Source organism: Heteronotia binoei, chromosome 13 (genome assembly GCF_032191835.1).
Source record: "Heteronotia binoei isolate CCM8104 ecotype False Entrance Well chromosome 13, APGP_CSIRO_Hbin_v1, whole genome shotgun sequence".
Lineage (NCBI taxonomy): Eukaryota > Metazoa > Chordata > Lepidosauria > Squamata > Gekkonidae > Heteronotia > Heteronotia binoei.
The window spans coordinates 56,829,447-56,842,584 of NC_083235.1; the positions used below are offsets into that span (position 1 = coordinate 56,829,447).

At 47.4% G+C, this 13,138-nt stretch overlaps 1 protein-coding gene across 2 annotated transcripts in view; it reads left to right on the forward strand.

The window, feature by feature from the left end:
- Positions 1 to 13,138, forward strand: part of KIF19 (kinesin family member 19) — a 52,662-nt gene that overhangs the window by 34,189 nt on the left and 5,335 nt on the right. For both annotated transcript variants that reach the window (XM_060252401.1, XM_060252402.1), the window contains 10 exons: positions 1,628 to 1,753; positions 4,319 to 4,513; positions 5,018 to 5,164; positions 5,645 to 5,767; positions 7,034 to 7,181; positions 7,743 to 7,917; positions 8,108 to 8,306; positions 8,489 to 8,759; positions 10,038 to 10,159; positions 10,740 to 10,894. In XM_060252401.1, coding sequence (XP_060108384.1) covers positions 1,628 to 1,753; positions 4,319 to 4,513; positions 5,018 to 5,164; positions 5,645 to 5,767; positions 7,034 to 7,181; positions 7,743 to 7,917; positions 8,108 to 8,306; positions 8,489 to 8,759; positions 10,038 to 10,159; positions 10,740 to 10,894 — 1,661 coding nt within the window. The remainder of the gene's footprint in view (positions 1 to 1,627; positions 1,754 to 4,318; positions 4,514 to 5,017; positions 5,165 to 5,644; positions 5,768 to 7,033; positions 7,182 to 7,742; positions 7,918 to 8,107; positions 8,307 to 8,488; positions 8,760 to 10,037; positions 10,160 to 10,739; positions 10,895 to 13,138) is intronic.

Here is a 13,138-nt window from a genome sequence, read left to right on the forward strand (position 1 = left end):
AAAAACGGAACCATGGTTATCGGCGCGGGTTCTTCGGGGACAGAAAACGCAAAGGCACTGCACAGCGCTGGCTGAAAGCGAGCGGGTTTCTATGGTGACCAGCCGAGCGTCTTCTCCAGTTGCGATGATGTCTGCTTGTGGAGACGACGAATTTCGGCCCCAATACACTTTCCACCACCTCCCTCAAAAAAGCTTTCCCTCCTTGGAAAGCCAGGAGACCCGGAACCGCCTGGTCAAATGGTGAGGAGGAGAGCCGGCTAGAGTAGCTTCCTCTGGGGTTGGGGGGAGACGAAACCGTGGTCTGAAATGGAGGATCCTTTTTGAGGGCTGTGAGACTGGGGTGGGAAGAGGTCCCCGCTTCAGTCGGAGGTCTCTGAAATGCAGGGGGACGCTGAGTGGATGGGTTGCGTTTCTTGAAGTAGTGAGATTTTAGGTCAGAAACGCGCCCGTAACGATTCAGCAGGTAATTCCTAATGTTAAAAAAGCACTTTTGTAAACATTTTAAAAAAATTTCTTTGACCATCTTTGCTGCATATTTGTTGTGATATGAAATGGTTGCCTCTTCTGTGTGTCTGTCCTCTTTTTGGGCTCTTTAAAAAAAACCTGATGAAAATGTCCTTTTTGGGTTGGAAGGTTATGGATATTCCTAGCTAGTAACAATTATTGCAAGTTATATGTTGTCGAAGGCAGGTTAAGTAGTATAGTATTGCAGGTTAAATAGCAGCTAGTGCCTCTCCCCAAAATACCCCCCAAGTTTAAAAAATATTGGACTAGAGGGTCCAATTCTATGAGCCCCAAAAGATGGTGCCCCTAAAAAGGCGTGCTGTCCCTTTAAATGTGATGGCCAGAACTCCCTTGGAGTTCAATTATGCTTGTCACGTCCTTGTTCCTGGCTCCACCCCCAATGTCTCCTGGCTCCACCCCCAAAGTCTCCTGGCTCCGCCCCCAAAGTCCCCAGATTTTTCTTTAATTGGACTTGGCAACCCTAACTGACTTCCTAGCATTTTATGTTCTCACTCCTGACATTCAGTGTTCTGTCCTGCTAATAGCCCAGTCCTGTGGCTGTGGACAAAACAAGGATGGGAAGCATGAGGGGCATTTTATTTACCCATGGCTACACAGGAAGCAATCCTAGGCAGGTCTAGTGAGAAGCAAGCTTTGTTTTATTCAGTGGGACTTATTCCTGGGAAAGTGTTCTGAGGATTGCAGCCTTCGTTTGTTAGTCATTAACATATTGTTCAATTTTCATTGCACCAAAAGGAAAGGCTGGTTTTCAGGTCTGCTGAGCAGAGCAAGGAGAGGAATAGGGTAGCATGCTACAGGGAGCTACATTTTCTAAACCTTCTTCTGCCAGGGCTTTTTCAAGGAACTGTAGATTCAGAAGGTAACTGAGAATTTGCTTAGACTTGACATACATTCTCCTACCAGCTGCTTCTATGTACACACTGTGCCATATACTATTAGCTTCTTGCAAGAAGCAGCACTTACAAAAGATCTTTCTCAACCACATGCATGATTCCACTCTGTCCCACCAGATGGACAAATGCCCTGCTCAAAGATACTTAAACTTGACTACCACACTATTTTAGACCCTGGCATGGGGATTTGCTGTCTTTCTCTTAACTAGATCTACAATGAGATGATCCGGGATCTGCTCAACCCTTCCCTTGGCTACCTGGACCTTCGTGAAGATTCCAAGGGCATAATCCAAGTGGCCGGTATTACTGAAGTGTCAACCATCAATGCGAAGGAGGTGAATGGGGATCAGCCAGTTATACAAGTGGAGAAGGCCAGAAATGTTTTTGTTCCTATATGCAGTCCTGCAGGGTAGTGACCACCTCACTGACTCATTTTATGTCCTGCAAGAGCCTGCCCACAGTTTTGTATTTTTCACTGCAGTGAATTGGGGATTGTTCTGGATGAAGATCCAGACCCAGCTTGCTGAACATAAAGAACTGACGGCCTTGGTTAATCTAGCTCAGCATCCAACAGTGGCCAGAACAGCACTAGCTCCTCGTTGTTAGAGATGCTGTTGGAATAACATCCCCACTTTGCATCCTGGCCAAGGACAAATCTGATCTTCATTTTCCCTTTTATAGTGGTGCTTTTGTTAATAGAGATTTGAGCACTTTCATGTGGCCTGATTGTTTATTCTGGTCACTGAAATGCGAGAGAGGTATGAAAATGGGAATCAGGTTGGTTCCTGTTTGTATTTAGATTTAGTTTTTGAGGCTGTGGATGGGGCAAGTTATGTGATCACCTTTTATGGATATTGGTTAAGAGGAGAGAAATTAGCTCAGTATCTCTTGGCCACCATCTATGACCTAGTTTTGAGGGATTTGGAAGGCATTGCTAAGCAATTGCAGGTTGGGTTTTCTGTCTGGTTTCTCCCCAGTGGAAGACGGTAACTGCTCTCTGGATTCCCTCCATTAATTTTAAGTGATGTTGCTAACAAGAAAGACATTTTGGATCAATTTGATGGATAAAGGAATCTGGAATATAATTGTCCTATCGGCTCCCTCAATATCCCAGGGCATTATTATTTTATTTTATTTTATTTTTTCTGCTCTTGCTCCTGTGAACTTTGTTTCTCATGAGCCTTACTCTCTGGATCTCTCTTTTTGCCTCTCCCTTACATCTCGATTCTGGTACACTCCTCCAATCCTTGAGCTTCTGATCTTCCTAATGGTGGAATTCTGGCTTGTTTGCAAACATCAGTGGTGTTGAAGGCTTCTACTGTATGTGGAGTGATTTTATAACAAAAAGGTTGCTTTACATTAACCCATTTTTCCATTAGGCTTGACTTCCTATGCAGTTCTCATTGAATGAGGAGTTAAACAAGGAGGGAGGACCAGTATGCAGGGTGTAGTGAGAAATTTTTGGGTGGTGGGGCATTCAGAAATCCTGTGGGGCAAGGGAGCCAGGGCAGAGAGAGAGAGAGAAATAAGAGAGTTGGAAGCTGATGACAGAACAGATCTCCCACCTGCAGTCATTGTGACTCTACTGGCTTCCTCATCTACATAAGTCAGGGAAGGATATCTGACTCTCTCTTTTTTGCATTTTGCATTTCTTTTTGCAATTTAATTTAATTTTGCATTATTAAAAAAACTATTTATTTCCTGCCCAGAATCAAAGAAAATGAGACTGAAGCTTCCTAGACTGCACCCCGGGTCATTTTGGAAGCCCCACACACATCTTACATTTAAAAAATTTTTAAACATATATTTTTAATTTTTGGGGGAGGGTGGCACTCATCCATGGGGGGATTCCCCCCAAATGCTCCCAGGGCTACAGGCCTGCCAGTATGGACTCTAAAGGAATGTCTCTAAAGGAATTTCAAGTTTTGGTGAATATTGCCAAAGCAGAACTTATTCTAGTTCTTTGGAAGGTGCCACTGTCTAGTCATGAGGAAAGGATTGTTTTGTCGCTGGAAAGGAGACAATGAGGAGAATGCTGTCACTGAATATAATTTCCTATGTGGAAAAAGATGAGGAACGCATTCTTTGTAAGTCATAATGTGAAGATAATACAGAAGTAAAACATGTATTCTAAAATGTATTGGACTCAGTTGCCTTTTGTTTTGTGAACTCTGAATGAGAGGTTTGCAGGCCAGAGCTTTTCCTTTTATCTGTGTCCTGGATAACAAAAAGTACAGAACTGCCAGCAGCGGGGAAAGAGTGACTGCTTAAGTTTGTGGTCTACCAGAAAGCTTTTTCCTGCATTGTGTTCAGAAACAGAAAACACAGGGACTTGTAGTTTTCTAGGAGGGGGTCCCAGTGTCCACATCAACTGACTTGGCTACCACTGATGAGATATGGCATTGAATTTTGGATTACATGTTTGAGGACAAGCAGAGAGAGAGAAATGCTAGGATGAGATTCTGTCAGTCATTTCTGCTGATGAGGCAGTTGATTTTCATGAGTTCCCTCCCCCTGCAGCAGCCTTCCAACTGGCCACTCTTGCTGTTGCTGGAGATCCCCTGCTTCCCATACCTCCATGTCTGGGGGCATTTGGGTCTGCAGGAGGAGGGAGGCAGTGAAGTTGTGCTTCACTGACAGAAATACGTTCTGTCAGTGGAGATTTCATCAGGATCCACACAAGCCCCTTGTGGTTTCCCATTTGATTTGTGAAATCCATCCATCTCTGTCCAATCTACCAGTCAGGTGAGGCCTGCCTGATGGTTTGTCCATACATTGACCCCACATTTATGCTTCCAGCACTCAAGGAAGCTTCCCTCTTTTTTCCACAACAGGTGACATTCATGGCTGCTGGTATAGAAGGCCGCTTGAGTGCCTTCAGCTGCTTTTTTTCTATGCAGATAATGCAGCTCCTGATGAAGGGGAATAAGCAACGGACACAAGAGTCCACAGCGGCCAACCGGGCATCCTCACGATCCCATGCTGTGCTGCAAGTCACTGTGCGCCAGAAAAGTCGCATTAAGAATATCATGCAGGAGGTGCGCGTGGGGCGACTCTTCATGATCGACTTAGCTGGCTCTGAGCGGGCCTCTCAGGTATGAGAAGAAAGGGGCAGTCCTCTCAGCAATGGAATATTCTAGAGCAGGAGGGTCTTAGTCTGCTACACCACACCAACTCTCAGATATGGGTAGCTCCTTGCCATTTTACTCATGGAAGGATTATTTTGGCCCAGATATTGTAAGGGGAAAGTAAGTAAGATATTGCAAGGGGAAAGTCCCTTTTCCAGCTACCATCTTCCTTAGCCTGCCATGTTCGTATCCTGCCCATTCTTCCTTGTTCCAGCTTCCCCCCCCACCGCATAACTTCACCTTGCAGCCTCCTGGCTTAACTCAGCTCAGGTTTCTTCTGTGCCTCTCTCACAACCTTTCTTTCCTTCCTGAGGCTGTTACTTTGAGAGAGAGCAAAAGCTGCTAGGGCAATAGATTCCAGCCCACTCTCACAATTACAACCAAGATAAATGGTGCTGCCTGCCCCTTGCTTGGCCTTTGCTGGAACAACTGCTCCAGTCTCTTGTTCATCCTACTCTCCTTCTCCTTCAGACACAGAACCGTGGGCAGCGAATGAAGGAAGGAGCTCACATCAACCGCTCTCTACTGGCTCTTGGCAACTGTATCAACGCTCTTAGTGACAGGGCAGGCGTCAAGTATGTCAACTACCGAGACAGCAAGCTCACTCGCCTTCTCAAGGTAGGTGGGGCTGGCATCCTTTGCCACGGATGCAGAATGAGCAGAGCCTGTGCTAATTTACACATTAAGGCTAACATCATCTTCTTCTTCTTAAGACAAGAAGTGACTCACTGAAAGGAGTGCATGCTGCACTCCTGAGACTGAAGCTAAAATGATGGTAAAGAAAAATGGCAGCCCCAGCTGAATTTTCTCCCTCCAGGTCCATAGAATTTACAACTGACCTCATGTCATGAAGTGCATTCCCCCACCCTTGAGATGCTGCTTGTGGGGGAAACTTCAGCAGAGTTATGACAGGACATGGGGATAATTTGTGCTTTTCATTACAGAGGGAGAGGGAGAAGCTCCCAGGTGCCCTTTTCTGCTTGGAGTGCTCTTGTGGGAATTAGATGGCCTTGTGTATATATACACAAGTGAGATTACAGGTTTGTAGGGCTGCCGCTGGCCTATGTGAAGCCCTAAGGCCATGTTCTCTAATCACAGGACTCACTAGGAGGGAACAGCCGGACAGTGATGATTGCTCATATCAGTCCTGCCAGCAGTGCCTTTGAGGAGTCGCGGAGCACCCTGACCTACGCCGAGCGTGCCAAAAGTATCCGCACCACGGTATGATCCTGCATCCTCTGTTCTCTTTTCTGCCCATTCTTCTCCTCAGCCAGAGTCCTGCCCTCTCATTTTTGTGTAAGGCTCTTATCTTAATAATAATAATAAATTTTATTTTATATCCCACCCTCCCCCGCCTAGGCAGGCTCAGGGCGGCTCACAGGACATGGTATAACCATGATTACAATAAAAGACAGTTACTACAATAAAAGACAGTTAAAATATAATTAAGTTACATTCATAAATTAAGTTAAGTAAATCAGTTAAAACCATTATAGATTAAGGTGCTACAGTTCGATACATGTATAAGGATGGCTAGATGTCATTACCCGGGTTCCATCTTAAAAGCAAGTTGAAAGAGGACGGTTTTACAAGCCCTGCGAAACTGATTAAGGTCCCGCAGGGCTCGCACCTCCTCTGGTAGCTGATTCCACCATTGGGGAGCAATTGTTGAGAAGGCCTGCTCCCTCGTTGTTTTCAGTCTGGCCTCCCTTGGTCCAGGGATTTTTAAAAGATTTTGAGAACTAGATCTCAGTGCTCTCTGAGGAACATATGGAGAGAGGCGATCCCTAAGGTAGGCAGGTCCTCGGCCATATAGGGCTTTAAAGGTAATAGCCAGCACCTTGTAACGAACTCGGTACACAATTGGCAGCCAGTGCAGTTCCCGCAGCCTAGTCCTGTCAGAATCTTACCTGTCCTGTCAGAATCAAGTCAGTCCTTCAGCGTTTCAGACCCAACAGGAATGTTTGACCAACACTCAGGCTGCCTGCATCATCCGTAGTATCCAAGGTAGAAAGAGTCCTGCAGGGGGTGAGGGAGATGGCTGGCCTTGCATGAAGATTTTCCCCTCCAGCATTCAAGTAAATATTTGTTTCCTGCAATCTGTTCTGTAAGACATACAGGATGTTTCATTTCAGAGCCATATGGGTCTGTGCTTTCCAGAAACATCTGGCTGGGTAAAGTGGGCCCTTCTGCTGATGCGTCCATTGAGGCCTTTCTTCTTGTGTCTTTTTACAGTAACAGACACCAGGTCTGCAGAGGGCCCTGCATTTTTGATCTAGCAATCATGCCTCCCTTGCAAAACCTCCTCCAGATTACCCTCAGACTCATTTTCCTCATGTGAACTTTGTAACCGTTTTCCAGCACTGCCATTCGCTAACTACATCAAAAGCAGTAAAAAGTGATGGGCTGGCACATTTGGGGCTTAAGGGAACCACCTGCTTCTAACATTCAGGTTGGTCTCTCTCTTCCTCCCTCTCTGCCTGGCAGGTAAAGCGGAATCTTCTTAATGTTTCCTATCACATCGCCCAGTACACAAGCATCATTGCCGACCTGCGCAGCGAGATTCAGCGGCTGCAGCGGAAGATTGAACAGCAAGAGCTGCGCCCAACACGGCCTGACATCCGTAGTATCCAAGGTAGAAAGAGTCCTGCAGGGGGTGAGGGAGATGGCTGGCCTTGCATGAAGATTTTCCCCTCCAGCATTCAAGTAAATATTTGTTTCCTGCAATCTGTCTTTGGTGAACTTCTTCCTGACACAATGTGGCATCCAGGGCTTTTTTTGCAGCAGGAACTCCTTTGCATATTAGGCCACAAACCCCTGATGTAGCCAATCCACCAAGAGCTTACAGGGCCTGCCGTAAGCTCAAGGAGGATTTGCTACATCAGGGGTGTGTGGCCTAATATGCAAAGGAGTTCCTGTTACAAAAAAAGCCCTGCTGGCATCTGTCCATAAAGGAGGGTGGGTGAGTTTGATGCTTCTTTAGAGGACAGCAGATCATAGAGTTTACACTAGAAGTAGTTCTCCTGGCAGATAACTAGGGTGGCATGTTGGAGGTATGGAAGGGACTTGTGATAAGGAGGTGGCACATGGCTCTCTGGAAGTGAGTACAAGAGGCATGTGGCTGTTCTATGGTTTCTTCTCTCTCAACGTGTTCACTGGCCTTTCTGCATCTCTTGAGCAATTTTCCTCCCCGCAGCTGAAGTACAACTCCATGGCAACCCCTTTGAGAGACAGGAGATGGACCAACTCAGAGAACAGCTGATTAGCACCTTCCGGGAACAGATGGATGTGCGGCGCCACCTCATGGAGCTGGAAAACAATTACATGGAGATCCAAATTGACAGCTCCCGCCATCTGCTCACCATTGCCGAGTAAGCAGGGAGCTGACGGAACAGGATGTCTTCTGGAGTTGGTTGGGTTGCCCAGGTCCAATTCTTTCAGTAAGGGTGGCAGATCAGGTACTCAGCATGTGGTAACGTGTGTCCTGCCAGGTCATGGCCCTGATGCAGTCCCTCTACCTTCTTTCCTTCCTTCCCTCCCTCCCACATCCCCACCTCCCAGCTGGGAGCAGGAGAAGACACGAAGGGCCCAGAAATGGCAAGAAGAACAAAGGAAAGAGAGCTACAGCAAAGATGAATGCGAGAAGGATTCTGACACTGGCGATGACCTATCAGATGTTCCTGAGCCACAAGAAGTGACCATAGCTAGGGAACATATTGCCATTCTCCTGGGAGAGCAGGATAAACTTCACAAGCAGAAGGTGTTCAAAGCAAAGGGGACAGAGGGCTTCTAAAAATGGGGAGGGAAGGGAGCCCAGAAGAGTGGCCATACAGAAGCACTTGTCTCTGTGGGATGCACCAGTTTGCAATCCACAGGGCTGCAACAACGAAAGCTGTATTGTTTTGTCAGCCCCATGATCTCATGTGACTTTTCCTGTGCCAGGCTGAGCTGGAGAGGAAGTTCTGGGAGGTGCGGCAGCGTGGTCAGCAGCTAGAGGAGGCCTTACCATGGCGCATCAGCTCCGAAGAACAACGGGAGGTTCTGAGCTTGCTGTGTAAAGTGCATGAGCTAGAGGTGGAGAACACAGCCATGCAATCCGGGGCCCTGCTCAAAGACAACCTCATCCGGCACCAAGAACGGACCGTGCGCCGCTTTGAGCGCCACCGCAACCTTTGCCACCGCATTATTCACGAACAGAGGCAGATAATTCATGGTAGGGCCACAACCCTGGCTTGGGGTTGTCTTATGGAAATTTGCTGTATTTGCATTCATAGGCCCTACCTGTAAAAGTGCCATGAGGATAACATTGGTTTATCTGTGGGGTTGGGGACAATTAAATACTAAAATTATACCCCAGGAAGGGAAACAGAACTGAAGGAACCACCTCAAGTTCAAGCAGGGTTGGGAAGGAAAACCCATCAATGACTTGGCATTCAGCAAACCTTGGTGTGGAGCAGCTGAGGGCCAGGAGAGTGGTTGTGACACCCTCCATATCTGTGCAGCGCAGGAGGAAGCTGCATTGCCTACTTCTGGCAGTGACTATTAGAACTCTTTCTGTGGCGGAACCAGGAGAGGTGTTTGTGTGAAAATCTGCTCTCCCCAAAGCAATTCACAAAATAAATTGTGTGTGTGCAAAGTGCTGTCAAGTCACAGCTGATCTATGGTGATTCCGTAGGGTTTTCAAGACCAGTAAGTAAGCAGAGGTAGTTGGCGATTGCCTTCCTCTGCAAAGTCTTCCTTGGTGGCCTCCCATCCAAGTCCTGACCCTGTTTAGCTTCCAGGATCTGACCGTCCCGCATCCTACAGCACGGTTTAGACCCTTTCTTTTCAATCTGACACAAACTGCCTAGCTGAGAATGCTGCCACACTGCAGTATCATGCCCTGGCTCAGGCTGATTCTATCATGGCACCAGTTTCTGTATCAGGGTTGTCTTTCCTCCTGGCTGTCAGAGGTCTATGGTCTCAACTGCAGACCAGAGCCGCATTGATTTCTGAGATGTCTTCTCTCAGTACCCTTTCAAGAAACTGCTTCCTTCTTGAACATTGTCGAAAAAATTGCATAAAAACAGACACAACTGAGAACATTGCAGGCATAAATGCACTGCTTGTATGTCCATTTCCCAGTTTACCATAGTAAATGCATAGTATGCATAGGAGTCAGTATCAAACCATTAGTGCTACTGCCTTATTTCTTGCTTTAAGAATGTATTCACATTTTTTAAAAAATCAACCTTTAATGTTTTGCAAGTTTTTGAAGATGGCTTGCAGAATAATTATGTAATTTTAGGGAGTTCATTACAAAAGAGATTATTTCAATTCTAACAGCTACAAATCACACCCATATCACTTTCCAAACAAAGCCATTGCAATTAAAACCGTACAGTAGGAGTTACAGTAGGAGTTATTTATTTTTTGCATGTTGATGTTTATTAGCTATAAAGATTGATTTCTGAGGTGTCTGACTCTATCTGGATCATTCTCTTCCTGCCAGAGTCTCAGCTGTTGGTGCCATCCCACCTGGAAGAACTGTATCAAGCCTACCTGCATGAGCTGGAGGAGGGTAACTTGGATCGTGTGGCCACCATCGACCGCGCAGCTGCTAGAGCCTTGAAGGTATCGCACCACACTGCTACCACGTCTGGCCCTCATACATAGCTCAGCCATTTGGCACCTCCTTGCCAGTCTCCTTCCAGATCAAAGGGTCTCCACATTTCAGAGGCCTAGACCTATTTTGCAGCAAATGTGTGGGCTGGGCTGGCCTTATAAAATTCCTGGCCTTTGGGTTAAGTTCTCCAACAAAGGAACATAGCAGACTCCTTTCTCTGTGGAATCCTGTTGACATTTAAAACAACAAAACAGGCCAAGGCGGTGCTTTCCCAACCTAGCCATTCTCAATGGATTTGAAATCAGGCAGTTCTCACAGCGCATAAACCTTCTCACCTAGTGTTATGCACCCACACCTCAAAGGTATATTTGGGCGCGGAATCCTCAGAAAGAAAGGAAAAGGTGAGATCCAGGAAAAAAGCAAGGAGCTGAACTCTTCTTTTCCAGTGCTTTAAAACATCAGTGCAGTTGCTACTTTACCATCATATTCTCCATCTTATAAACCTAAACTGTAGATGGAGACGCTCAGTTGCATTGCCTTGGTGGTATCTGTCTAACTCTCTGGGCATGCCTGCTGTTTGCCCCACAGGACACGTCTGTGCCAAAGCTCCCCCCTCTTGCAGTGGAAAGCACCCTAGACTCAGACCAAGAGAGCATCAAGACGCTGGGCTCTGAGTATCAGCAGCTCCCACGGCGGGATTCTCGGAGGAGCATTCTCCCACACCTTGCTCCAGAGGCAGACAGGTGAGGTCCATCTGGTACCCCAAGAGAGTGTGTGATGTGGCTTGCAAGAAGGTCTTTTCAGAGCATATGGCATGGGGTTGGCTAGTGCATCTCTGCAGCAGAAGGGTCATACTAGTCCCAGAAGTTTTTTTGGGGAAAAGCAAGTTATATTAGACCAAGCAGAGCAGCACAAAATGTCACAAAACAGCCAGCAAAAGACACATAGACAAAAAAATACTTCTCTTCCCTAATGTTTCCCTCACCCCTACAATTCTCTTTTTCTCTGGCATCAGTGTTCCCCTTAGGATCCATTTTTTCCTCTCATCACATGTTTCCTCATCCCCTCAGGGTCACCCATTTCTGGAGAAGCTGCCCAACCTGCTTTTCCTAGCTCTTCAAATGATTGCCTCTAGAGCAGGGGTCCCCAACCCCCAGGCTGCAGACCACTACCGGTCCGTGGCCTGTTGGCAACCGGGCCGTGGCCTCCTCCCACGGCCCTGCCCCTCCTGCAGCCTCACCGCCCCTCCCGTGGCGCCTCCAGCACCCTCCATTTTTACGATTTTAAGGCCAGGGAAGGGACAAAGCGCCGCCTTCCCCAGCTCTTTAAAGGCCAACAACCCCCCCCCCCCCCCGATCAGCAGCGAAAACCTTTGTAGCAGCAGTGGGCGACCCGCTGAAGAAGCACCACCGCCCTTGTCTCCTCACCACTTTCTTCCTGGGCGTGGGGGGGAGGAGACGAGGGTGGCGGCGCTTCTTCAGCGGGTCGCTCACTGCTGCTATGAAGGTTTTCCCTGCCTATCAGCAGGGGAGCAGGGTTTGTCAGCCTTTAAAGAGCCGGGGAAGGCAGTGCTTTGCCCCTTCCCTGGCCTTAAAATCGTAAAAACGGAGGGTGCTGGAGGCGCCACGGGAGGGGCAGCGAGGCTGCACAGGGGTGAGCAGCGAGGCTGCACGGTGGGATGGTGAGGCTGTGGGAAGGGCGGTGAGGCAGGGCCAGGGGCAAGGTTGTGTGGTGGGGGGTGGGGCAGTGAGGTTGCGTGTCCATGGGGGGGCGGGGCCAAATTCGGTGCCCTCACCCTGCCGGTCCCCGGTGCCACAAAGGTTGGGGACCACTGCTCTAGAGTAAATACACTAGAGAGGAAGGCACCCAGCATGCCATAAAGCAACTCCATTCCAGGAGTTGTCTCCAGTATTTTGAGGAGATGGGATGAAACTGGCTGTGTTCTGTTGCTCTGACACCAAGAGTTGATGTAATGCTCGACAATCTGAGCAAGCATATTCTGCGCCAAACCTATTTTCTTTAAACTCTAAAAGCTTGAAGGTTATCTCAAGCTCTGAAATAATTTGTCCAGATGGAAGAAGAGAGCCAATATCATACTTAAGGATTTGGGTGAAAGACTGAGGCTGAAGAGACCCAGGTTTATGTGGCATGAATCTTAAAAACATAAGAGCCCTGCTAGATCAGACCAATAGTCCATCTGCTCCAGCATCCCATCTCACACAGTGGCCAACCACTTTCTCTGGGGCCTTCCCCTGATGTTGCCTTGGAATTCAGAGGCTTAGTGCCTCCGAATATGGGAGGTTCCCCTTAGTCACCATGACTAGTAGCCAGTGATATACTTATCCTCCATTAATATATCTAATCACCCTTTAAAGCTGTTTATTCCTGTGGCCATCGCTACATCATCCAACAGTGAATTCCACATTTTAATCACTCTGTGTAAAGTATTTTCTTTTTGTCCATTCTAAACCTACTGCCAGTCAGCTTCATTTGATGCCCCTGAGTTCTAATATTTTGGGAGGGGGATAAAAATTGCTTTTTGACAACTCTCTCCGCCCCATGCATAATTTTATAAATCTCTTGTCATCTCTTTTCTAAACCAAAAACTCCTTTTACTCCTAGGGAAAGTGCTCCAACCCCCTAATCATCTTGGGTGCTCTCCTCTGTACTTTTTCCAGCTCAGTAATGTCCTCGAGAGCTAGTTTAGTGTAGTGGTTAAGTGCACAGACCGTTGTCTGGGAGAACCGGGTTTGATTCCCCACTCCACTTGCAGCCGCTAGAATGGCCTTGGGTTAGCCATAGCTCTCACAGAGGTGTCCTTGAAAAGGGCAGCTTCTGTGAGATCTCTCTCAGCCTCACCTACCTCACAGGGTGTCTGATGTGGGGGAGGAAGGTAAAGGAGATTGTAAGCCGTTCTGTATAAATCCAATATCATCTTCTTCCTCTTCTTTATGATGATTAGAACTGTGTCCTTTACGGTGACTGGA